A 27,865-nucleotide genomic window follows, 5' to 3' on the forward strand; every position below is an offset into this window, starting at 1 on the left:
TACAAATACCTGCTCATCACTTTGGCATTTCTACGGGCGATGGAAAATAATCAGGTAACAAAGTCAATCATGACCCATCATTCAAAAAAAACAACGATGATTTTTATCAACAAAAGAATTGCCAGTTCTGCAGCTACATGTCTGACCTTTTATTAAACGAGGCATTAAATTTCAGTGCAATTTGACGTTCCAGTCTCAGCGCGTTTGGTTTTGATAATTTTTTATAATTTTGCTAGTTTGGAGATTCAAACTCTGTTTTGATTTTGATTAATTTTTATCATAAATGAGATTAAAATCTAAGAAGATTTACATACATACCAATCAATTCCTATGTATTAACATAAATCTCATTAACTTTTAAATTTCGAAAAGCATATATAAAAATTAGAGGGGAAAAAAATTTATAATCTCATAACACCAATCCAAAATAATAATGATGATGTTATATGCAGCAAACAAAATGGCCGTACCTTTACCTTACTGCTATCATGATTTGAACCCATGAAAACAAAATCAAAATGGAAGCACCATACTATTTTTCCAGACCTGCACTCTACACCACTATCAAAACGACCATCCAAATATTCAGATAAAGAAATCAGACTAACATTGCAAAACAAAAACACACACAACATATTAAGATATATTAAACAAATAAACCATCCAGCAAAGACAAACGACAATTGAGAATATAAACCCAGAAACAACACATAATAAGAATTTAGGAAGCATTTGTATCAGGAGATTCTAAACTATATGTTGATATGTGCAGTAATTAAATGATTCTAGTAGAAAATCCACTCAACGCATAAAAATATAATCATAGAAACATGAACATGAACAAGATATAAAGACAGATATCGACTGCTGCTGCAAGTAAATTAAACCTTACTGTTGGGCACACTGTACCCGTGGGCCGGCGTCCTCATCCTCATCGTAAGCTTCTTGTTGTTGTTGTTGCTGCTTTCGTCTCATCTCATCTTCAATATTGACATCATACATGGTGGTTTCCTCACATTCATCAAGCTCCATATCTGTCATGCGTAAGCTTGTTCTGGGTGGAAGAATTGCAGCCAGTTTCCTGCACTGATCAGCAGAAAGAACTCCAGAATCAGGGAATTCCACACTGAAATGGATGTACAGTCGACCCTTCATGAATGGTCTCTGGTAATGAGGCATCCCTTCATCATTGATGGCTTTCGATTGACCTGATTAGAGGGTTGGCGTTAAAAACCAATTCATAATATCAAGATACAGATGAGGCTAATAGAACAAGTCGTACCAGGTTTGACAACTTCGCCAGGATTTGACTTGATAAGAAGCTGTCTGCCGTCAAGATGCGTTAAAACAAACTGGAAGCCACAGAGGGACTCGGTTAAGGAGAGTGTATGCTCCACAAACAGGTCATCAAACTTTCGCTTGAATTTAAGGTGCTCTTTAAGTTGCAAAACAAAGACAATGTCTCCTGTCACTGTATCAGGCTGCAGAAAACATTATATAGTACGGTTAAGTTATAAAAATAATAAAAGTCATATAAGATGGATCGTAGGCCTTTGGAAAGATTTGATGCTCAACAGCCAACAACTGCATATTTGCTAAGGTTCAAATTCTCTCAAAAAATTTTGATATCAGCTAGATCTCAATAAAAAAAAATAAGATTTTCAGGTAAAAGTGCAGTTTTAATTTGGAAACTCTCAGTACAAAATTCAGCAGACAAGCCCTTTTTGCATAAAAGAATGCGGCAATGCATACAAGTAAGCCATCCATGGAGCTTATAGCAACAATCATAAAATTACTTCATGAAGGGAGGGCTCCTCTACTAAGGCAATTTTGTTTGCGAAGTGAAACTTACTGGACAATCACTAGAATTTAAGTCTAATTTAAATCGAAACTAATATGCTTTGTCCTAGATGACTCAATTAGATTTAACACAAAAATGCGCTCAACAAACATATAAGTACAACATGTGTTTTCACAAATATATAAACAAAAAAAGCGTGCATATGTACAAATTAATATTATATGCAACTAATATTAAGTATAAATGCTTAAATAATATGAATATATGTTTAATAACAATTAAAAATAAAATACTTTCTTTATTAAACAATTTAGCATGAACCAACCCAAAATCAGGTACCTTCAACCTTCTCAACAAAACCAAAAAATTTTGATTGCAAATTGAGCTTATCCAGCGCAAACTCAATTCAATACCACACCAGTGATGAGGGAGAAGAATTTAAATAACATATTTCATAATAGCAAGTTATTGCATGTAAGAACAAACCCAAAGAAAGGAATGAAATTGCCCAATAAAAGAGATGGTGGCGGCCTTACAGCTTCATCTGCCTCTCCCTGGAAGACAATCTTTTGACCATGCTGCATTCCCTTCTCAACGTTCACCTCTAGTACCTTCTTCTCCTGAGTGACTTTGTTTCCTTTACATTGTGGGCATTTGTCTTTATCACTGATAACCTCACCTGCAAAAAAAAATGATTAGTGGAGAGATCAAAGTGACAGAGATAAGCAGTGTTAAATGCAAACAACCTGAGCCTCTGCATTCAGGACAAACATGTTGCATTTGTTGGATCATTCCTAGCCCAATCTGTCTAGTTACAACTTTCATTCCAGTGCCTTGGCATCCATAACATCTCCCTGATGCTCCACTCTTTGATCCTTTGCTGAAATAGTTAAAGTTACGTAAGAAAAACAGATCATAAAAACGAAACAAATAATCAATATCTTATTCAATTATGAATTCAAAAACACAAATAAATAAAATAGGGAATTAAAGTTGAAATAAACTGCATATGTAGGATTATGGTTATCATTAGGATGCGGCATTATGCCCAAGCATCCAGAATTAAAAGATCAAACCCAAACAAAATACAAACATCAAGTTTGGCAGACTTCAAAGAAAAGCAAGTCCCATAAATCCTAATAAAACTTGTTGAGAGGTTGTAATTTCCATATCAGCATTGCCATCAGTACACTAAACTGGTAAAGTTTCATATAAAAATGAATCTAAAGAATGATTAAGGTTAAGTTGAAAAAAGATACGCTTATTGAAGCCAGCCCAAAACAGTTTGAATAAGGCTAATAATAATGGGTGATGAAAGGTATGCTTACAGAGTACAACGACAGCAGCAAACATCGAGTTTGGCAGACTAAAGTAAGTCCCATAAATCCAAAATTGTTGAGAGGTTATAATTTTCATATCAACATTGCCATCAGTACACTAAACTAGTAACGTTCACATAAAAATGAATCTAAAACATGATTAGGGTTAAGTTGACAAATATACGCTTTGTGATGCCACCCCGAAACAGTTTGGATAAGGCTAAAAATGATGTGTGATGAAAGGTATGCTTACATAGTACAACCACAGCAGCAAATAGTGTAGTAATACTATGTAAAATTTATTGTTAAAAAGGATACTACAGGCATGGAATATTTGTGTTCAAAATTACATTTGAAATAACAATATGTACAACAAAGCAAAGGTGTTAAAACAATAACGAATAAAATAGAACTCTTAACTAAATACAAGAAATATAAAAGTATCCATAAAACAGAAAGTAAGCATGCATGAACCCATCGTGAAACAGAAAACAGGAAACCAATAGCAAACAATCCAAAAGTATTTGCAGCTTTTACTGTTACAGGTTGGCTTTCCCTCTTAAAGGAATGGCTATCACCACCCCGCTTCTTCCTTTCAAATGAGCCTGTATGTATGCTTGGTTTAACTTGACGCATTGAGTAGGTTACTGTTAGCTACTTCATGACATCCCAAGTAGATAATTTCAGTAACCTTATTTTAGTCTAACTGGAAATTTTATTGAGTTTAAAAAAGTAGAACACCTGAAAAAATTGCATCAATTTTTTATTTGAACGTGATGATGAAATGAACCTTTGCATGATTCTTTGTCAAAATATGTGGCATGTTTTTCTTACATTGAGCTATTGAAGAAAGGAAGTACAAGACGGGGTTGCCGCACTCTTCAACTAAATTATTGAAGCTCCAATCACCTGGATTGAAAACTGGGATGAGCTCAACCCATTTAAAAGTGTCGCTGGTGCAGCCAATAATCAGAACGAAGCTAAATACTTCGGTCATCTTCACCATTTTGACAAATATTAGTAGGACCATTGTTTAAAAAGGCTTTCGAGGCTTACACCTTGAGATACGTCTTCTTTTGAAGATGATGAAATAAGGATGAGGCCACAATGGATCATTGTTTAAAAAGGCTTTTGAGGCTTACGCCTCAAGGTGCGTATTCTTTTGAAGAAGATGAAAGCAAGGATGAGGCCACTATGGATCTTGAACCTCATATATTATATAAATTTTAAATGAATGTTTACCGAGAATCATAGTTCAAACTTTTATTTATATTAATATTTAATATTAAAATATTTGATTTGTTTTTATTATAATAAATTAAATCAACATATTAATGGTTTATATCATATTTATGAATTATTTTCAATTTTATGACTTTTTTCATGAGGCTTACGCCTCAATCTGCCTCGAAACTTACGCCTCGCCCACAAAATGCCTTGGTTCCCGATTTTGCATATTTTAACCATTGCGTAGGACATAGTTGAACCTCATTGATTACGACTATGGAGTTTGACTTCGGAACTAGTTTATTATCTGCTGCCATTAGAAGTTTATTTAATGTTTGATGCCATCATAACTGCAAAGTTAATTCATCATTGGAGTATGTCATTTGATTTCATTTTCATCTGAGTCTTTTTTTTTTCTTTTTTTAAAGGTAAATATTTGATATAATTGTTCTAGTCAGCTATCCTCATAAGAAAGTTTCAGATACACTTATAGCACTCATTTTTAATATTTCTTCATAAATGCTTGAGTTCCCCCTTTAGATGGTTTTTACATGTGACCAGGAATTGCGCATTATATTTGCTATCACTAGGACTCTTGCATATTAATGATTATTATACTTGTGAAGCTTATGAATAAAGAATGATAGTCACTATCTGCTATAAGAACTTATGTTGCATTACTTGTGCGTGACAGTACTTATCCACAATATATTTTCAACCAATTCTTATCAAAATAAAATTTATATAGGCCATAAACTTAGTTGTAAAAATACGAAAAATAGCAATAAAAAATTATGCACAAAGCAACTCATCAAATTTCATTCTTACTCATTTATGAATTGCTACTTCACTCAATGGATCCTAAACTTTGAGATTTCCCTAGAAAAAAAAAAATTTCAATATAATTTAGCTAATTTAGTAATTTTGCACAATATCGATAGATTTTTTGCCCAGTTCCTAAAAGGATTTTAACATTTGGTAATTTTGCCCACCCTTAAAATTGACGTTGGTTACACCATAGACTTCACTTGAAAAAATTCTAGCCTGACTTCTTCAACACGTTGAAACTAGACACCTTTATGGAAGCATGAGCGCCAATAAGCATCGATGCACATCAGGTTCACTCGTTTGAAATTGATCAAACAAAAAAGGTGCAAGCTAGAAGGCTTGGGAGGGGATCAATAAATGTGACATGTTTTAATAGAGATGCATTTGTGTTGGATAGCAGCAAAATCTAAAAAGAGCAACCTAACTATCGCTCTAAATCCCAAACCAAGCTATGCTGCAAAGTCCCTTGAAGACCCACCAAACATACTGAATTACAATAATTGATCAAAATACATCGAAAATGATAAGGTTTGAGCATCTGCACATTGTTAGGATTATTAACCTACATTTATGAGTTCTTTCGTTCTTTTTTTTTAAGTTACTTCAAGATATGAACGCATCTCATTCAAGCTAATAAAGTTTCAACAAGTAAAAATGATTCTTCCCCTACATGAAAACGTTTTTTAAAGCATGTAACTTTATTATTGTTTTCATCAATTTAACCGGTCTCATGGTGACTCAGATATCATTATTCAAGAAATAGCTTCAATGAAAACTGTTTATATAAAAATGTTGAAACCCATAAACAAACAGCTACAGATTAAAGGACATACACCAATCAAACAAGAATATCAGTGACTCAGATATCATTATTCAAGAAATAGCTTCAATGAAAACTGTTTATATAAAAATGTTGAAACCCATAAACAAACAGCTACAGATTAAAGGACATACACCAATCAAACAAGGATATCAACTTGCTCAATAGTTTTACTTCAAAAAAAAAAAAAAAAAAAAAAAAAGGAACAAACCTTGCAAAATCGTCAAAAAAAAAACTATTGAATCAGAACAAGGGCGATATGAAATCAGTCATACAGGAGAACAGTGGATAAGATTCATGCAAGTCAATCCAATATTTTAACGAAAATGCTATCACTACAGATAGAGCCAAATACAGCAGCAGCTAAAGTCAGAGAATGAAGCAAGACAGCACATTGCAAACAAATTTAAACAATAAATCATATAAAATGATTTTCTAACAGTACAAACGTTGGTTTCAGTCATAATTTCATCCAAAAACTAAGTGGGGCAAAACGCCTTTCAGGTAAACATTCATTTTGCTCGAAGTAAATTCTTGTAATGAAACTCCATATGCCCTTGAACTCCAAGGCTAGCTCCATTCAACCTGATGTAAATTGCACTCCTCCATACCTTCAGGAGGCCTACACCCGATACAAACTGAACCAATATAAAACTCAACATAGACTGACCCAATATAAACAGACTACCTTAGATTATTCATTGGAGACCAATCTAATGTAATATTTATCAAAAAAGAAAAAATGTCAAGAGATACCATGCAATTGTAATGAAAAAACAATGCCTGCTGGAAATTGTTCTTCTAGTTTCACTTGTATACTAAGAGGGACTTCATAATGGCACCCAAGATTTCTTAATCAATCACACAAAGAATTGGAATGATTTGATTCAATACAAAGACAGGGTTCCATGATAATCTCAACTACAAAAAACAGGGCATGTCTAGTAAGACAGGCTCGTAAAGCACTTCTTATAAATATTTTTTCTTTTTTCTTCAATAAACAAAGTGCAAAGAGAAGTGTTGCTTTTACTAACTAGAGCATTCATGAAACATAAACCACACCAGATGAAATTTTTTTAGCAAAAATATAACGATATATTCAATAGCAGTTATTTTACATATTTAAAAAAAAAGTATAAGTTACATAAATAAATAAGCTAATTTAGTGATACAACAATACATAAAATCAAAAATATAATCATTATATGGAGTAATTTGCTAGAGACTGATAGGCAGCAGCAATATGATATGAGAGAGAGTGTGAAGAGGAGACAAATATTCTCAAGAAGAAACTCATAAGTAAAAAATTTACTAATGCCAACAATAAAAACTAGTGAAAAGCATATAAAAACTAGTAGGGGGCTGAATGTGAAGAGAAAAACAACAAAGAAATGGCTGGCTCTAATAGAAGAGAATGTAAAAAAATGACCAATGATTTAAAAGATAAAACAATGAGGGAAAAAAAATGATCATACATAATTATCGTGTCAAATGCTGAACAAAACAATGAAACTAAACAGAACTTCATTCTAAGTTGGATTCAAGCGCAAGACACTACAATGTGACGTGACAAAATTCATGTGACACCCAATTTAACGTGAGATTGCACTTTACAAGGAAGCAATTCGCAGAATCAGCGCATCGCTTCGCTTCACTCCCAAGTCATTCTTTAAAACGTACTTTTAACAACATGGCCCAAATTGTCCTAGCATTAAAGTTTTCAAAAGCTATATAGATATTAATTCATTCCTATTGACATAATAGAGGAACAAAGATATATGTATAAAGAGAGCTATAGCCATGAACATATGGCAGATAAGCTAAAATTTCTTGATTAAATTATGTACAGTATGTCCTTTAAAATTTGTTATATATTACTCATTATATTAGAAGTGAATAGCATTACCACAAAATTTAAAGAAGAAGTACGCATCATAATAAACTTCCTTCAACCTACTGCATCATTTTCATTTCTTTGTAGATTTGGATAGAAGGCATACCCTCTGCATTTTGGGCATAGCCTGTTTCTTGAAAGTGATAGCTTCTTAGAGGTTCCATTATAAAGGTCCTCCAGAGAAACCTTTAGGGTATGAACAACATCCTCACCGCGCTTTTGCCTACGACCTCTTGAGCTTCCACCTGAAAACATGGCATGTAAGATAAAAAATAAATAAGAATTTTTTTAATGATGCACAGCGGATTGGAGACTGCTAAACATGTGGCTAAAAATTATGACCTTAAAGATGCAATCAATTATTGAACCGTAAATCGTTTTAGAATAAATCAGTTACATGCAAACAATTATTGACTGAAAAGACAAAGCTCTCACCGCCAAAACCACCACCAAAAAACTGTTCAAATATATCAAAAGGATTGTGAGCACCACCACCACCTCCCATTCCCTCTTTAAGAGCATCTTCCCCATACTGATCATAGATCTCCCTCTTCTCAGGATCACTTAGCACTTCATAAGCCTGAGCCAACTCCTTGAACTGTTCAAAAATAAAATTATAAGCAGTCAGGTAAAAGCTTCTAATCAAATTAGATTAATTCAAGACAAGCTAAGTAAAGTTTGGATGAAACAAAACACAAGAAATCCCAGTGTTTCACTTTAGCATCACCAAGAGTAACAAGACCAAATTAATAAGTCAAAAGGCAACCTTCTCAGGGTCTCCACCCTTGTCTGGATGGTTCTTTATAGCAGCCTTTTTGTATGCCTTCTTCAATTCATCCTGGCTTGCATTCTTTGTAACCCCAAGAACCTCGTAGTACCTAGTATTGTCACTCTTCCTTGAAGCACGTCCAAACATGATTCCTGATCTCCAGCAAGTCTATTTGCTCTCTTGAATAGTGCTGTGCCCCTACGCATGAATTCATCAACCAGTCATTACAGCAAATCTACGAATTCTTCCCCTAACTACCAGGAACACGCAAAGTAATTAAAAAAAAAACAGAAAACTAATAAATTTACGAACCAAGGAAACAACAGATTTCTTCTAAACTAACTATAGAAACCCAAATCCTAAATATATTATCAACTCATAAGTAGAAAAATAAAACAAAGATGCAACTTAAAACTTCAACTACTATGAAATAGGAGGAATACAAATCTAAACGACAAGAAAATGATGGCGCACTACTACTGCTGCACTAACTCCAAAAACCTGGAACCTAAATCACTGATAAATTTATAAGCGGAGAAGAAGATGAAAAAAACCGACTCTAAGCAAGAGAGCGTTTATCGATCTCAGGTACAGGAAAATGGCGGTCTGTCCAAGCAGCCCTTCTACCTGCACAATTTTTTCAAACCCTAATCCGGATTTACAGGAATCTAAGCAGAACAAAGACACAAACACAAGCCTCGAAACCCCATTTCACGAGAAAATTGAATAGTTGAGCCAACTTCCACAAAACAATTACCAAGAAAAATAACAAATTGACTGTGAGGTATGAAAAAATTGATGCAGAAAAGGCAAAAAAAATATACCAGGACAGAGATCAACGCAGTAGAAAGAGGGGGATCGATCTTCTCCTTGCAGATCTTAGTTTGCAAGAAAATTGTGAGGGGAGGTGTAAGAAGATCTACGGAACTGATAGGACGAGGCCGCCAAGTTGGTGGCCCAGAAGGAGAAATTTCTTGGGTCACGGCAGTCTTTTATTTGTGCCCGCGTCTGCGCTTGATCAGACGATTTTGCAAACGCTGAACAGTGCAGCCAATTGCGTATTGAGATTTTGGCCTAGGGTTTGAAATATGGTCGTAAATCAACACTTGTGTTATCCAAGCTTTTGGGTGCAATTTAATTTTAAGTTGATTAGAGATGAAATTTATGAGGATGGAGTAAATTCTTTAAATTTATCTCTCAATTAAATTTAGTAAATCTAGATGGAAATACGAGAAAAAGAATGGGAGAAATTTTGATTTAACCGAGCATTAAATTTGGAGTTTTTATGATCTTAGATCCTATTAAAAGTATGCTACCAAATACTTCGTAAATTTAGGAGTTTTTACATAAATATCATGTGAAACACTATTACTTGTATTTGTGATGTCTAAAACTTTAATATTATACAACACGCTCCTTAGTTGACACTTCCATCTTCGAAACTTTCGATTGAACCATTTCCAACGAACAACCTTTCAAACGCAACCCGATTGAACCATTTCCAACGAACAATCTTTCAGACGCAAATTGTGTGTTGTTAACAAGCACCACTTTGCAAACGATGCTCGCTCCCATCACTCTGAGAACGTAGGCAAAAGCCTTAAGTAGTTTCAAGTTTTGTTTTGCAATCCATGATATAAGAATTTCCCCTGGTTCTTCTGGTTAGCAGCAGTTGCTCTGCCACCATCACCTTCTTTTCCGACAGCTTTTGTTTTTTCCTCTTCCTCTGCTTTATTTTCGGAGGAGATATTGCTCTCAGATGTTTCTTAGCATTTGTTATCGTCATCGGATTTGCTTAGAAACATAAGGATGTGCCCTTTTGGATTATAGTTTGGGTGCCCATTGGTTTGTCTTTATCCGCTTTTATTGTCTTGTTTGGTTTTATTTTTCTTGTTGTGGTGGAAGAGAAGAATTAAGATGAGGAGGTTGAGTTCGGCGTGATCTCATATGATTGTACCCGCAATAGTTGACGAATGTTTTAACAAAGTCGTGTTTTGAGGTATTAATGAGGTTTCACGTATGTGTTTCTTAATATTAAAGATTCAGGTGTGAGACATGTAAATAGCAATATTTTGCTTGTTCAATATGTAAGAATCCATAAATTTTAAAATTTTATATAAATTTATTTAATAATATTTCAAATATATGTGCTTTAATTTAATCAATTTAATTTTATAATAGATGTTAATTATTTAGCTAAATAAAAAACATGTAATGATGCACTATCATGTTTAAGTTTAGGAGAACACTATTTTACAACACTTATTTTTATTACGTAGCACTTGAAATATTACTGTTTATAAATATAACATCTCTTTCATCTTTTTTTTTTAAATTCTCATTCAAATGTCAAATTTCAAGATAAAATCATAATTCTTATTTTTCATTAGGGGATTTTACATACCACAAATTGTAGATATTGTTTGTTATGTTTCTGGTTTTCATCATTCCACTCCTTTAGAAAACTCACATGCAAACATTTTTCTTATTTCATCATGCTAATCTACGTCTCTATCTCTCTTGCTCTGTCTAAAGCCAGAGTGAAGCTAATACTGAGGGCCCGTCGTGCTCTCTCTTCAACTTCTTCTAAGCTCCTCCCTCCAACTTCTCCTTATTTCTTGCAGTATTAATGTTGTTTCTCTTATTTTCTTACTTTTCTTGAATTTCATTTTTTATTTTTTGCTTTCACCTGTGTAGATCAAACTGTGTATTTTCAAAATAATTCTCAAGAATTTATCTGTTCAGCTTAGAAATGTTGGCCTAGAGTGAGATAATCAACGATTATGAGTTCTGATTCTACCTCAAGTCATAGGTGTTCTTCTTGCTCCACCCAAAACTGCATCATTTATTAATGGTATTTCTTATTTATTTTTAATCACTCATGCTCTTAAAACAACTTTCATTACAATATAATCTTGGAAATTTCATGGTTTATCTCATATTGTAATCGAAATTGTTAACTTGATGCCTTTTTATCTATCTCTTATTCATTAACTCATTTTCATCAGCAAATGACACAACAAAATAAGAACTTTTGATTTGCTTAAAGTGCAATTCATTTCATTTAAGTGAAGTTTTTTATGCCTAAAAGATAGTTGGATCAAAAGATTTTCTATAAATGAAGTAATCTCAATAGCTCCTTGGAGATGGGGCATGCAAAACACTTATGCAAATGAGAATCAAACAAGAAAAAAATTTCAGCACAAATACACAGATGTTAAAATAACACCATATCCTAATAGATTGTAATGCAATAACACAAGGTAAGCTTTTCAAGAAAAAATAAAGCCCCTTTTGATATGGTATTTTCACACTTAATATCTACTAAATTTAAGATCTTCAAAGAAACATTCATGAACGAAGTCAAATATGAGTGGATGTTTTCCCTAAGACTATACACCTTTAAAAGATGATATTTGATATTAAAAGATAGCATTATGTGTTTTTTTTAACAAAAAAACTTTAATGAATTGCTAGTTTCTTAATGAATTATATATTTTATTTATCTATGTTTATTATGCCTAATCATATTTTATGTTGCAATGTATAACTGATATGATCCAATTATAGGAATGAATTTAATAGTAGATTGAGATGATTCATTACTAATCATTTTTAGATATGGTGGATATTGGATGAAATCTAAGAAACAATAAAAAATGAGAAACGATGGTAGGAAGCAAAAAACTATCATATTTCAAAAGAACATTATAAATTTACAGTTGCTCATGAAGGAGTTTGGCTTTATTTGTCATTAAGTTAAAGGACATGATTTTGAGTTATGATATCATAAAGGTAGAACAACATCCAAAGAATAAATTCATATCACTAATGATGTAGAAGTTATGCAATTGATTGCTTAATCTTGTGGACATGACTGAACTGAGATAGTTTCTATTGCACAACATCATAAAGATCTTGAGATGTGCTCACAAGGTCAACAACTTTAAGTTGGTAGTACCATATTGGGTGTTAGAGGTTTCACAGACCAAAATGAGGAATAAGTCATTTATGAAAGCATCTCGACTTCATAACCATACCTCTCTCCTCTTTCAACTTCAACGGCTTCCTCATCACTTCCGCATTTATAAGTATCACATCTACTTTCCATCTATTGAGGGTCATAGAACTTAGAGTTTCATTCTTTTGACCTTAGGGCTACCGAGCTTCCCTCAGACGATGCAATTCACTGATTGTTGAGAAGGGATCTCTGGTTGTGTTGGGTAGGTTGCCTTTATGACTATGTAGACTTAGTGCCCTAAGAGCTTGGGATAATGGAGATGTAGTATTCACTTTACCTCTTCTTTGCAACCCACTTTGGGTTGTATCGCTCCTTTTGATGTTTTTTTTATGTCGTCTTGTAGGCCCTGATTGTGGATAGGTCGCCGCCCATTTAAGCTACGATGATTTACCCTCTACTCTTATGGCTCGGTTAGACCATGGAAATATAGTGTGAACTCTATGAGTCAACTTGATTATTTCATGGGCTTTGTTTGTTGACAAGCCACTATCCATTTAGGATGTGAGATATTCACTCTCTGTTCTATGGCTTAGCGAGAGTTTGAAGGCAGCGGGATGTTGTTCCTAAGAAATAACCTTCCTTTGTGAAACCTGTCACTAGTCGTCATTTAAATGTAAGCAGGATTCCTTCAAACAAGAGTATTCTTAGGCATCCCCCAAAATGTAATTAACCAAAGAGATACGCTCCTTTGGGAGTTGCTCTTGAACCCAGAAAAAAAAACAGAAATTTGGTTCTTTGGTTACTTGGATACCTTATGTAGACATTCTTTAATGAATATTTGGTTAAAGGTGTCTCAATCTGATTCTTTTTGGATGTACACCCTTGACCAATTTTATGAGATTTACCTCACATATGCACTCCAAGATCTTTCTAAATTTGTCTACCTAGTCTCCTTCTTAATTCCTTTTTTTTCAATCCCTCCTCTTCTCGGAATTGTTCTAACGACTCAAGTAAAAGGGCTCTTTAGAAAAGGGAATATTACAACAATGACTAGACAGTCTGGCAACTCTAAATTTTTACAAAAAGAACAAAAATGGAGTTGTATAATATCATAAAAGTTAAAGTAAACAAAAGATATGTTAAATTTGATAATTTCATTCTAGTAAGATAAGCGAGACAGGTAAATTATCTTTGATATCTCAATAAAATGAGAGATAAAGTTGATATGGAAGTAGAAATCATGGGTAAACCTAGAGCGATTACTAATATTCAAAATACTATTGAACTCGCTCATAAGAAAATGACAGGTTTTTGCATTTCACCTGATTCCATTCATGAAGAGAAAACTTTAGAGGATGTTAGCGGTGCACACTAAGAAATTAATCTTATTGAGTATGACTCTAATGATGCTTTGGACAAGAAAATTAAGTTCAGCTTCTAATCATTCATCAAATAATGCAGAATAAAATGTGTACTTTATTAAAATTATTTTATTATAATAACAAATAACACCATATCCTAATAGATTGTAGTTTACAATTTTGCCTTCTATTTGTTATTTAAATCTTTATTTTCAGTGCAGTAGTTTGTAGATTGCACTTCATTGTTTGTTTGTACTTTCATTTGAAGTTGTTGCTTGTATTTTCAATTATGGTAGTTTGTAAGTTACACTTTACAATTTCACCTTCTATTTACTATTTAAATTTCTATTTTCAGTTTAAGTAGCTTATGGATTGCAATTTTCATTTTGTCCATACTTTCATTTGATGTTATTATTTATATTTTCATTTATGTTAATTTGTAGATTACAATTTACAGTTTTTCTTTCTATTTATTATTTAGAGCTTTGTTTTCATGGTCATTAATTTATATATTACACTTAACATTTTGATTGTACTTTTGATAAATGTTATGTGCACTAATTTTTTCCTCTTATTGCACATGATTTTTAGAGCCCGCGTCAGATGACGAGGCAACAATCATGTGAAGATGAGCACTTTTGTATCCGTCTCTACCATGTCCACCATTGCTCTCGATCCCACAACCCTTCACCTTGTCATTGTCACCCTCACCACACACCCAATCTTACACCCCCTCTCCTCCCATCGTACCACTACCACCCAATACTACTATAGGTCCTACTGCGGCGAATGATCCTACTACTGTTGTTGATCGAGAGGCATCGAGCAGTTGAGCCACGCTTTTGAGTTGGAACATGATGGGCATACATAATAATTTAAGAAAAAACAGTACCAGTGCTATTTTAACTTAATATTAACATAGTGATATCTTCTTTTCAAACTTCATCCTCTATGCAGGTTGTTCATGACATTTGGGATATCATATGGAGAAAATAAAACGCTCTCTACCTACCATAAAAAGGGTCCCAATAGCAGTTCAGGATATGCGGTTCAGAGAGTTTGGGAGATACCCTGGGCAATAATCTTAACTGATATATACAACCAGAAGAAGAGTTACCAGATCAAGGATAATTGACATTCTGATTGCGGAAGTATGAGCACCTCCAAGCATACTAGTGAGACGTTCCCACATATAAAATACAAAAGGAGGGTGATAGTAGTTAAATTGTGCATTAAATCTTAATGTGAAATAAATATTTACTAACTATTTTTTTACATTAACGGTCTATGGAGTTGAGACGAAAGCCTACAGCTGTAGAGCTACACGTGCATACCCATAAACGACAGTCAGACCATACATGGGTTTGCAAAAATCTAAGCCGACATACGTAAGTGACAAAAGTAATTGTTACACAATTCAAATTATTCTTAAATTTAACTTTGCCCCTAACTATCTTTTATAATTTTTTTTGTAGGAAATCTTTGAGCAGCTGAAGCAAATGTAGACTCAAAGCACAGGAGGACATACAATCCCGGGTCGTGATCAGTACGACTATGAGCTGTGGAGAGAGGCTGCTGAAGGCAAGATGAAAGGAAGGGTCTCTGGATTGGGTTTAAAGGCACAAGCATACGATGCTCATTGCTTCTCTACTGTATTCAATGCATTTACTTCTACCGTCTATGATGATGAGATTCGTAGGCAAGTTCCCATATTCATTGCTAATATAAAAACCCAATTGGCTACCCACTCACCAAAATGAAGTCTAAATTGGTGGCTACAATGAAAACTGAATTAGATGCATTGCAACAGGAAAACCAGAGAGGGAAACAACTAGTAGAGAAGGATGATGAGGGGATGGAAGAGGATTAGGACCATTTTTGTTTAATTTTATTTTATTAGCCATCCGAAAATATTATTCTTAAGTACAAAATATTTTAATTTTTGGTTCACTTCCTTGTGATTATTTCTATATATAATTTATGCATTCATTCATGTAGTTTTAGTTTAATGACTACTTAGATTGGTAAATTAGATTGTGTGATATAATTGGATTTTTATATGTGTCATGATTTTCGGTTTAGAAATTGTAATGAAAGAACGAAGCCTCATCATTTTTTTAATATGTATGCTTTTTAACGGCTTTCTACTGATTAAGCAACGAGCTATCATTTTTTCATGAACTAACGGCTAATGGCCTTTAGTTCTTAGACCGACGGCTAACCGACAGTCAAGTGATGAGCTATTAAAAAAACAACGACCTGTCATGTGGGTTACAAAACCAATTGAGTTAACAGAGAGCAACTGGTGTTTTTTTTTTTTTTTTTTTTTTTAACAACTCTTGTGACTGGTACTTTTTTAATTTCACCAACAACCTTTGACCATGAGTAATAGCTTGAATTCATACACTGAAGGGCAACTTTAGGACCCAAAATTGCTTACAATGACATATTTCCTGCTATTTTTGTTTATTATCTTTTTCTTGCAATACAATTAACTCTGGTTTTGTGGATTGTATGTTTAATGTTGTCATGAACTAAATTAATTTTCTCTAGAGTAACTAATAATTTAATAAAATAGTTAGATTGTTGTGTTTTTATTTCTCAAAGTTGTTTATGTATCTTACACATTGTTTAGTTAAGCATATGACCAATGTTCAATCTGAAAAATCTAATGTATAAAAGTACTGAAAGAGTTATTTGATGCTTGAGGAAGTTATATTAACAAGTATTAGTTGGGATAAGAATAAACTCAAATAAACTAATTTTTCTACTCTAATTCACTGAAAAATATGGTGAATTAATCGACAAGGTTAAAAACTCAAATTTATGGATATAAAAAGATAAAAAAAATAAAATAGCTCTTAATTGGCAATTACATTTATTAATATAAAATAAACTATGAATTAAGTATAGTAAGTTTTGATGAACCATAAATTCAAAATTATCTCTCTCTTGTCCTTGAATCTGGAATTTAGCATCGCAGCGTAATTTAAGCAAATACTCTAGTTGTCATTTTTATATTCTCTTGCAATTGTTGGATAAGAATTTAAGGTAATATAAATTAGTGCTTAGCTTATAAAAACTTTCATTGTAATAGTTATGGGAATGATGCTCTACTCATGTCATATTATATGCACAACACTTGCATTTGCGTATATCATTTTAAAATGCTTATCTACTTATCTCACCATGATGAAGCCTAATATCTACTAGCCATCACCATCTGGCTCATGCTTTTCTAGTTGTTGGTCTCCTTCCATTAACAATCGAGCATACCACCGACAACAAACTAGCATACCACTGACTATTTCCCAGCACTTCACATTCTCAATCAATCATTATTTGATACATGCCAATATTTGAAGTCTATTAAACATTGTTGTTCAACTCATGTCTTCATAAGCACTGATCTCCTATCCTACGACACAAATAATTAAGCAAACTATCAACTATCACCCAACATTTGTTATTCGCAATCAACCATCACCAGATAACTATCAATATCTTATGTCAATCAAATAGAGATAACACGCACTGTCTTCTTGACTGCCTGGTCTCTCCTACTATAAGGAAAGTAATATGTATGGGTATCAACTCAGGATCGTGGGTCGTGTTTCGGTCTAATTCAATTTGACTCGATCCCAAATTGTTTGACCCGAACTCAACCAAATATTAAATGGGTCAGAAAGTCCAACTTGAACCTGACACACCCTCAACTTATCGAACCTAACCTGATGTATATAACCCGTTTAACATAAGGTAACATAGTTATTCAGGTTAATTTCGGGTTGGCAAGTCAACCCAACCAGACATGAAAAATTAAAAGTGTTCGAATATCTATACAAACCCGACCCAAAAATTATTTAGGTTAACCATAACCTAAATTTTTCGAGTTCGGATTAAGTTGACGTATGAAGTCAATATTTAATACCCCTAGTAATCAGGATGCTCGCTCACCATCGCCTGATAATAGAATGAACATCTTAAGACTGAAAGACACCTTTCAAGATTCATATATACTATTATATACCAATGTCCTCATCAATTATAAGAAATGACATCATACATAAGATATAACACTTATAGAATCATTTCAACTATGTCAAACTCTATGATTTATTATTTTCCCAAATTTTTCAAACAAAAAACTTATATTTATGTGTTGAATTTTTATCCAATACTAAAATAATAAACTCTCTACATTACTGGGAATGTTCTCACACACAACAAAGACACCAAATCATGCCATTAATTGTTTCTACTTGGTAATAGCTTGCTAGAGTTCGAGCTTGTAATTGCACACGTATTTTTAGATGTGTTTAATTGGTTATAGGTACATAAATAAAATAATTTGTATGGCAAAAAATTTGATCAATCTATCTAGTGATAATATATATTTAGCATTTCTATGAAATAGGTATTTTTGACTTGTGCACACCTTTACATTATATGATTTTATTAGGATGATAACATATTCGGTAGAACACCTATAATCTCCTCTGAAATCATCTAAAGCATAATTTTATTTGCAATTATAGATAATCCGAATTATATTTACACTATGGCTCCATTTGGGGCAACTTATCCGCTATCGTCTCATCGTTTGAAAACAGCGTTTGAGCAACTTATTCGAAAACACAGATTGTTTTTTACACTAAACGCGGAACGCGGGTTGCATCTCGTGATCCGCATTTCCAGATAAGCGGCTTATCTGGATAAACACAAATTGCCCCAAACACGCCCTATATTTTAAGTTCTTACACTCCAAAAAAGTATTGGATAAGCAGTAGTCTGCCTCAAATTGAATAAAAAGCGACAAAATGTCGCCGTTTCAGATTTTACAAATAATACTGCAACCCTCGAAAAAAAAAAAAAACTTCCAAAACATAAATTGAAAATCATTGGAGTATATTAAGGCAGCATCCAAAGTTCATTGGCAAAATCAAAACATTAATTATGTATGTACGTTACATATCATATAGATAATTAGGTAGCAGACATGAAAAATTAAACGTGTTCGAATATCTATCCGAACCTGACCCAAAAATTATTTAGGTTAACCATAACCTAGATTTTTCGAGTTCAGATTGATTTGGCGTATGCAGTTAATATTTAATACCCCTAGTAATCAGGATGCTCGCTCACCATCGCCTGATAATAGAATAAACATCTTAAGACTGAAAGACACCTTTCATGATTCATGTATACTATTATATACCAATGTCCTCATCAATTATAAGAAATGACATCATACATAAGATATAACACTTATAGAATCATTTCAACTATGTCAAACTCTATGATTTATTATTTTCCTAAATTTTTCAAACAAAAAACTTATATTTATGTGTTGAATTTTTATCCAATACTAAAATAATAAACTCTCTACATTACTGGGAATGTTCTCACACACAACAAAGACACCAAATCATGCCATTAATTGTTTCTACTTGGTAATAGCTTGCCAGAGTTCGAGCTTGTAATTGCACATCGTATTTTTTAAATGTGCTTAATTGTATATTTTTGACTTGTGCACACCTTTACATTATATGATTTTATTAGGATGATAACATATACGTTCAAACACCTATAATCTCCTCTGAAATCATCTAAAGCATAATTTTATTTGCAATTATAGATAATCCGAATTATATTTACACTATGGCTCCATTTGGGGCAACTTATCCGCTATCGTCTCATCGTTTGAAAACAGCGTTTGAGCAACTTATTCGAAAACACAGATTGTTTTTTACACTAAACGCAGAATGCGGGTTGCAACTCGTGGTTCACGTTTCCAGATAAGCGGCTTATCTGGATAAACACAAGCTGCCCCAAACATGCCCTATATTTGAAGTTCTTACACTCCAAAAAAGTATTGGATAAGCAGTAGTATGCCTCAAATTGAATGAAAAGCGACAAAATGTCATCGTTTCAGATTTTACAAATAATACTGCAACCCTCAAAAAAAAAAAAACTTCTAAAACATAAATTGAAAATCATTGGAGTATATTAAGGCAGCGCAGCATCCAAAGTTCATTCGCAAAATCAAAACATTAATTGTGTATGTACGTTACATATCATATAGATAATTAGGTACACAACCAAACAAATAGAGGAAAACTTCGATGTTTAAAACAGCTAAATTAAGGTAGAACAGAACCTTCAGCCAAATAAAATCAAAGCGACTAAAATGAAAGCGAGAACGCTACTGCCAATTTCATCATTAGATACTGAGATGATCATCATAAAAGGCTGTTCATAAATGGAATAAATTGCATTAACCAATAAATTTACTGCAGCGGAATAATTAAGTGTAATAAGCTTTTCACCAAAAAAAAATGGAAAGATACTGTTAAAATATGGAGAATCTCCATAAACTATACATTAGGCAACATAAGCATCCAAATTCATCAAAATCTCAGCTTGTACCATTGAACCGAAGTAGCATTCCTAAGACTATAATTTGCAGATATTATTTTTTCTCATCAATAGTATATTTCCTGCTATTGTTGATCCTGCAGTCCCAACAAATCCCAGTGAGGCACAACTACATACAATTTCCTCAATGTATAATAGAATATTTTTTAACAATGCCTGACCACAAACTTTACTCTTGTTCACCATGCTAATATTCCTTGGAAGAAAGCCAGACTTCAAGCAATGTTCTGCTGCCACAACTCTCTTTGCAGCCTGCACCACCCGCTCATCGCTTTCAGTCAAGGTATACAGCTTGAAGGATTTGATATCATTTCCTATATCTTCCGGGTAAGTTCCGGTCCAGTTTCCGTTGGGAAGATCTGTCATCATAAAAATATGAATCAAGCCATTATCATTGTTTCCCTCACGTTCCGACTGTCTTCTCTGCGAGTGCTGAGAAGGTAGCCTTCCAATGGTTCCTAAACCGTCCATCTAGTAATCTTAGCTGCGCGCATAGAAACGGTTCCTTAATCAGGTTTTGAGCTATTTCTTTTCCAGCAGCTATTAGCTCAGGAGTAAATGGAAGGAACTTTACATCCTTAAGCAGGGACTGTATTCGAGAATCTCCAGGTGCTTGGTGAATATCAATGTAAAGCTCTGAATTTTTGTACGGTGATGTGAAAAGGCTCCCAAAAGCGAGAACCTTGGCCATCTCAGCTTTAGAGCCAGGACCAAAGGCCTTGTACAAATCTCTGCGCCTCCTGACATAAGAAATTTTCTTTCGTTTCTGTAACTGGTTGTCATGCTGGAACGAATCCAAGGTTCCATCATTACCTCGTTGGTAAGTCCAGACTGTGGTCCTACAATCTTCCTTCACAGCATGAAAACACTGGTTTGTATTACTATGCAAACCAGACAACACAAACCTACAGTAATTGACGTTGTTTGAAGTAGTAGACATAGCACAGCATAGATCCCCATGGCAAGTTCCATCCATGTTTAAGCCACACCAAAGTGAAGCAAAGATCCAAAAATCAATTATTTTAAGGGTCATGGGTGACACTGAAGACAAATCTACTATATCAGCCATTGAGATGTACCTGAAAGGATTCCAAAAAATATCAAGTACTTGAATGACAATCACATGCAAACAAATCTTCTGGGAAAAAACAAAGGGAGTAAGCTTCCAATCCATACAGAAGAGAAGACAAAATACTAACAGCAAAAAAGAATAATGATTTAAAAAACAAATTGACCGCATAATTCTTCTCAATTGATAAAGATTGGAGACAATATAGCCGTCGCACACTTTTGTATTTACCTATCTAACACCTATATTTTTATATTTACATTTATGGTATTTTGATGTCATAAAGATATGCATGTATTTCAGTTTGAAAAAGTAAAATAATAGCGATATGTTTATGCATGTTAAGGATGATGATGCTATCTATGAAAACATTGAAGTTTAGGTGTAAGATATGTAAATGCATAAGAATTGCATGGTATGCATGTAAATGTCCCAAAAAATAAATAAATAACGGATTCAAAGAAAGGAAAAAAGGAAGGCTTTCTGTGAAATAGGAAGAGGTGTAAAATTAGAGGGCATCTATATCTTTAAAGGTTCCAGGAAAGTGCGGGAGTAAATGGGTAAATAAATAAATCTCTGAAGTTTGCAAATGGTGGAAATTGAATAGAACTTATAATTTAGATTATAAAGGTAACCGTATTATTATTAATAAACTTTTCAATGGATAAACTTTGGTTATAATAATAAATTTATAATGGAAAACAATTTCGGTGAGAATATCTGATTAAATTTTGATTATGTTTCTGCAAGTTGCATGATTGTCTAATTGATCAAGCCATCATTAGAAGTGCCTCCTTCATGGTGGATGTTAGCACAACGAATCACACTTTAAGCGTGATTCTCGAGATACATCAGCTTGGAGAACAAAAAATTGCATTTTAAAATGTAGTGTGGCAATCACTTTGGCATTTCATATTAGATAATTCACTAGATCTGCATTGCATCTCACCTTGGAGTTCTTAAGATTGTCCTCATTCTTCAACTCACAGCTTAGAAAGCAGTTACATTTCATCAGAAGATGAAGTCTGTGATTCTAGGTTTCAATTTTCTCAAAAAAGTGCATCACAATTCTAACACTAACTCCAACATAACTGAGAGCAAATTTGCAACCAAAGTAATAAAATTAGGCAAATATTTTCGGACTACGGATAAAAGTGCACTCCATATCAAGCAATGTTGCTAGAACATTAAAGTTCTTCAAAAATACAAAAAACAAGTCTAGTTGAGCTATTATAAAAGACTAGTTGAGCTATTACAAAGCAAATAGCTGTGTACCTGGCTGATTCTGTTAATGCTTCAAAGCAAATATCAATTAGCATATTACAAGTGTATAGATATTAACAAATAAATTTTAGTATAAAAGAATAAGTAGTAAGCATATGAAAATCAAAGTGGGGAAAGAAGAATTCAATTTGGGGATAGGCTCAACTGTAAACTTTCTATTCTCGATAATCCCAAAGGTAACCAAAGCGACAAAGTCTATATATATCATTATCAATTAAAAGTCACCAACAAATCATTCTAGAATCGGGAAATTCTAATCCCTGCCACTTAATCGGTGAGTGAACCTGTAAGTAGTATCTGAACTTTTAAAAGTGGAGTATCTGTATGTAGTATCTGAACTTTCAAAAATGTAGCATTTGTTGTTAGTTCACAAATTTCATAAGGGCGGGGATAGAATTACCAACGACTCAAAGGGTGAAAAGGGCGTCTTTAATTGATTATTGATTAAAAGATTTCAGCTATAAAGAAAAGCTGAGAATAATTTTTGGATCATCGCCTATTAGCCCAAAACCATCCAACTTATAGCCTCGCTCGATAATCCATATAAATGTCCAATCATAGGAAGAGAAGAAAAGGAGTAGTATTCAATTTATAATTTAAGTCGACCTCAAAACGTGTCACAGGATTCAATCCTTAAGTATGCAAATATATGTAGAGGTTGAGAAGCATGTCTGTAACTACGTTTTAGAATTCGTATGTGATTTAAGGGTATGTAAATGCCTTGACGATTAAAAAAAAGCTTTGCTCATATATATATATATATATATTTATAAAGAGAGAAAGAATGCAAAGTGAGAGTATGTTCATATTACATGAGAGATTTAGATGCATCCGACCTCAATTTGTGCATGCTTACCATCTCACCTTTGTATAACATATAATAAAACTTGTATCAGTACTCTCTACAGATTTCCACCAATACATTTCATGCAACCAAAAGCCGATTTCATGAAAATCCAAGAATGATAATTAAATCAGCACATTTCAAGAGTTTCAATTCATGCATTTATTACAGCCGAAAGTTAACCTTAGCATGCAGACAAAGATAACAATTAAATCGACCCACTACAAAGAGCTCAATTCATGTACGCGATATCTCCGAAGGTAAACTCCAGCAGGCTATAAAGTTGCTAATTAAATCAGTCCGCTAAACAACTCAATCCATATGTCTCATGTAGTTGAAAATTGACTTCAACAAAATCATAGGATTACTTAAACATTATGAAACAAAAGAATCCAAACACTATACTACTTTTGAATCTGTAATTATTTTAAGTAAGATTCAAATAGTCATCAAATGAAAACTTATCTTTTATGAGCTTATAATATCATCAGAGCTTAATGGAAAAGAAGCTCATACCTGATCGTCACCCCCAAGCGTCACAAAGGAAGCAAATATTCATTCCAATCCCGCAGCTCAAGAGGATTTGAGCTGTATAAACGTTAACAAGAAAAATGAGGTTTAGCTCTTAAGTATATAAATACATAGGAATTAAATGGTATGTATGTAAATCTCCCAAGTAGAATTCGTCCATCTCAATAATTGCCACATGGGTTGCTTGATAATTAACGCCCCGAGCCATCCTCATGCCTTCGCCTTTATTTGGAATATAGCTGCTATGAATTATCTCTATGTTTTATATAGTGATATGCATGTAAATGTTTCTAGAAAAAAAAAAGTATTAAGGCCAAGCAAGGATCATTGAAATGATAACAGAGAAAAGACGATTTCATAACTAACATCCAACAATTCTTAATCAAAGCGGACAAGCCTCCTTACGCTTATATATTAACACAACACATAAACTTTGCTTTTCACATTTCCACCAACCAAAGTATGGAATTTTCAATTTTTTCACAACTGAATTCCCCTCTATCGAAAACATTAACAGAATATGTATATCACACAACTCTTATATATTTACATGGCTAACACCTAAACTCATATTTATAACACTCAAGTCTCTCAAAACATATCAAAAGATTAACAATATGACTTCTCGTGCATGAGTATAAGGATGCAAATGTAAAGAAATTAAAGCACAGGGTTAGACATGTAAATACTCGAGGATTTGAAATGGTATGTATGTGAATCCTTCCAATTAAAACATCTTGCAACGCACACCACAACCGATAAGCCATAAAGACTCCAAACATTATCCACATTGAAGCTATAACTATTTTAAATATGCTTCTCATAGAAATCATAGAACATAGATATGGTTTCCCGTTTGAAGGTAAAACAAATAGTTAAAAAAATAAATAAATAAATAAATAAAAGGCACAAGAAAGATGCTATGCACATAGAAGAGCTTTCCCGGCTAGCTCTAATCTCAACTGCATCATTAGGATTTCGGTGTTAAATCCTGTTGCCTCCCCAAAAGACTCGTAAAATTTGCCTTTTACATTTATATCACCAAGATGTTCCATGTCACAAAAAAAAAAAAAAAAAAAAAAAAAAAAATTTTAGGGGTTAGTGTTAAACAGCCTGGATAGCACGGCCATACGAGGGAAGTCACTGCTTTTGCAGGTTAACGCTGAATTGCGGATCAGCGGATCTGCTTTGATGTGGAATGGTGATGAATCTGAGCCCTCCAACTCCCCCTTTCTTTTCTAACCTTTTCTCTTAAGAGGTTGTCTATTTTTCTGTGTAAATACATAAGTAATTCTGCATCCTACGGGGGTGTTTGGTGGCAGGAATTGAGCAGGGTTTAGCCTAAATCATGTAGGAATTAAAGATGTCCTTTTTGCCGTTTGCAAGTATTTAAGCTGAAGTCTGCAATGAAACAGCCCATATTCTCATTTCCCTCTCAAGAATCAGAAAAAAATAAAATAAAAATGCGTTACAAAAATAAGGCAGAAAATACTGGCTATCATTCAAAACGTCAGGAAAGAGAAATAATCATAATAAATGCTGGACAGAGTTAACCCAAACAAACACAAAAAAAAAATGGAAAGACAATGAGAAGCCAAAAGCAAAGATTCGGTCCATTCCACCTCGAAGAAGATCCACCCATTAAAGGAGTGATGCAGCGACTGCCTAAAGATACAGGAGTCATCCTATCCTAGTTGCTCAATTCCATCATAACAATATGAACAAAAAGAAAAGCATCAATATATCTGAATCACTATAAAATATCATTGGCCATAAAGAAAAGAGTAAGAGCATGCCACTCTATCTTTTAAGTTGTATTAAAGTAGAAAGGAAAAGCTGAGTCCCAAATTAAGATTCGCCTTAGTTCAATCAGAAAGCTTATACCCACAAGTTCTCAACCAAGGACGCATGCTGAGTCCCAAATTAAGATTCGCCTTAGTTCAATCAGAAAGCTTATACCCGCAAGTTCTCAACCAAGGACACACGGATGCAGAGATTACCTATGGAAGCATAGGCCATCCAAGCCACGCCATCGCTATTGCAAGAAATAAATAGGGATTTCAAAAGAACTACGATGAATATAATCATCATTGCCTAATCACACACGCACAAATTCTCACATATTAACCAATATAATACAAGCTTTTACTCTTTTACATTTACACTACCCAAATCCTTTATCTCCCATGAAAACACCACCAATTTTGCTTTTAAAAAGCGATATACAATATTCCATGCATACATAAGATGACATGTATATAAAATTTAAGGTTTAGGTGTGAAATGTAATAAATGAGAATTGTGTCATGTATGTAAATTTCCCATATGACTCGGGCAATCCAGACTTCATATGAGGAAAGTAATTTGTAGGGGTATCAAATCAGGTTCATTGTATGTGTTTGGGTCTGGCTCAAAATTGACTCGATCCCAAATTGTTTGACCCGAACTCAACCAAAATATTAAATGGGTGAGAAAGTTCAACCCGATCTTGACCCATCCTCAACTTGTCGAACCTAACCTGACATGTATAACATAAGGTAAAATAGTTATTCAGGTTAATTTCATGTCAAATTAATGGAATTTCAGATTAATTCTCATTAGTATACTAGCTATATCTGACACTGCTGATCTAATAATAACTTTTTTAAAATTTTATTTATATATTTTTATTTACAAGTTTTTCCTCTTTATTTAAATTTTCACAAAAAGATGGTTCAAAGAGTGGGGTTGGAAAAGAGGGCATCTCCAGGAGGGTTCCTGGGGGGCAATCCATGTTGTCCAGGTACACAAGTAAACATTTCACATTCTTAGGCATTATCCTCATGCTTCAATCTTAATTTTCAAACTGTTAAATCAGGTCAGAACAGAAGAAGATGAAAAGGCTCATTACTGCTTGACAAGCACAATTATGCTTTCAATGACTACAGAAGACAAACCATTTGGCACTTTTAACTTGTCTGGTTCAATCAGAAGACAGGTTTTTAATCTTCTCTACTTTCCAAACTAGCTTTTAGTGTCATATTTTGTATTTAGAGGCATTTCGTATATTCAACCCAATTCTTATATATTTACATATCTAAACCTTATTTTTTAGAGAGATTTACATTCCTACCACTCAATTCCTCCGTGTTAACACACAAAACGCCTAAACTTTAATTTTTACCTACAGACCACCCAATTTATCCCGGATACATAAGAATTTGGGGGCCTGTAGGCAAAAATTGAAGTTTGGATGAATGATATGTTAATACATAGGAATTGGGTGGTCGATATGTAAAGGATCCTATTTTTTTATTAGGAATAGAGTGTTATATATATAAATCTTCCTTGTCATTATTTATTTATTTTTCATTTTTTATTTCATTTTTTATCATTTCTTTTTTTGTGCAGGGGCATGCTTGAAGATATGTTAGTGTTTATGTTTTTAGGCAATAAATAACTGATTGGTTTATTAGTGATTCTATAGCCTACATTACACTTTGTAGCTTGTAAAATAGTCAGATTAGAAAGTCTATGAGCCTGTTTTCGATAATCCAAGTTAATCTGTTGAGCGTGTCTGATGAATTGGAGCGGTTAAATATTTTTTTGTTGATGAGAAAAGAATTTAATTTAGAAGAACTGTTTCACTTTTTATTTTTTTATCATAGTCTGATAACGTGTCTTCATAATTACAAGATTTTCATTTGCGTTCTTCTCATCATGCATTCACATTCTCTTTC

General features: G+C 33.5%; 2 protein-coding genes across 2 annotated transcripts; both read right to left on the reverse strand.

Annotated features, from left to right (window-relative positions):
- Positions 1-625: 625 nt before the first annotated feature.
- LOC110023905 (dnaJ protein homolog 2-like) lies at positions 626-9,713 on the reverse strand. Its single transcript, XM_020723557.1, has 8 exons — positions 9,483-9,713; positions 8,656-8,856; positions 8,325-8,487; positions 7,996-8,134; positions 2,548-2,681; positions 2,338-2,480; positions 1,283-1,481; positions 626-1,208 (listed from the first exon to the last, which is right to left on the reverse strand). Exons 2-8 carry the CDS (start codon positions 8,803-8,805, stop codon positions 889-891), a joined length of 1,248 nt encoding a protein of 415 aa, XP_020579216.1. The 5' UTR covers positions 8,806-8,856; positions 9,483-9,713; the 3' UTR covers positions 626-888.
- A 10,520-nt stretch (positions 9,714-20,233) lies between these two features.
- LOC110023917 lies at positions 20,234-21,700 on the reverse strand. The gene is given in 2 exon segments (XM_020723574.1): positions 20,234-20,836; positions 20,838-21,700. Coding segments are annotated over 2 exon segments (1,221 nt in total). The 5' UTR covers positions 21,659-21,700; the 3' UTR covers positions 20,234-20,436.
- Positions 21,701-27,865: the final 6,165 nt, after the last annotated feature.

The sequence above is a fragment of the Phalaenopsis equestris genome, unplaced genomic scaffold, assembly GCF_001263595.1.
Source record: "Phalaenopsis equestris unplaced genomic scaffold, ASM126359v1 Scaffold000235, whole genome shotgun sequence".
NCBI classification, from domain to species: Eukaryota; Viridiplantae; Streptophyta; class Magnoliopsida; order Asparagales; family Orchidaceae; genus Phalaenopsis; species Phalaenopsis equestris.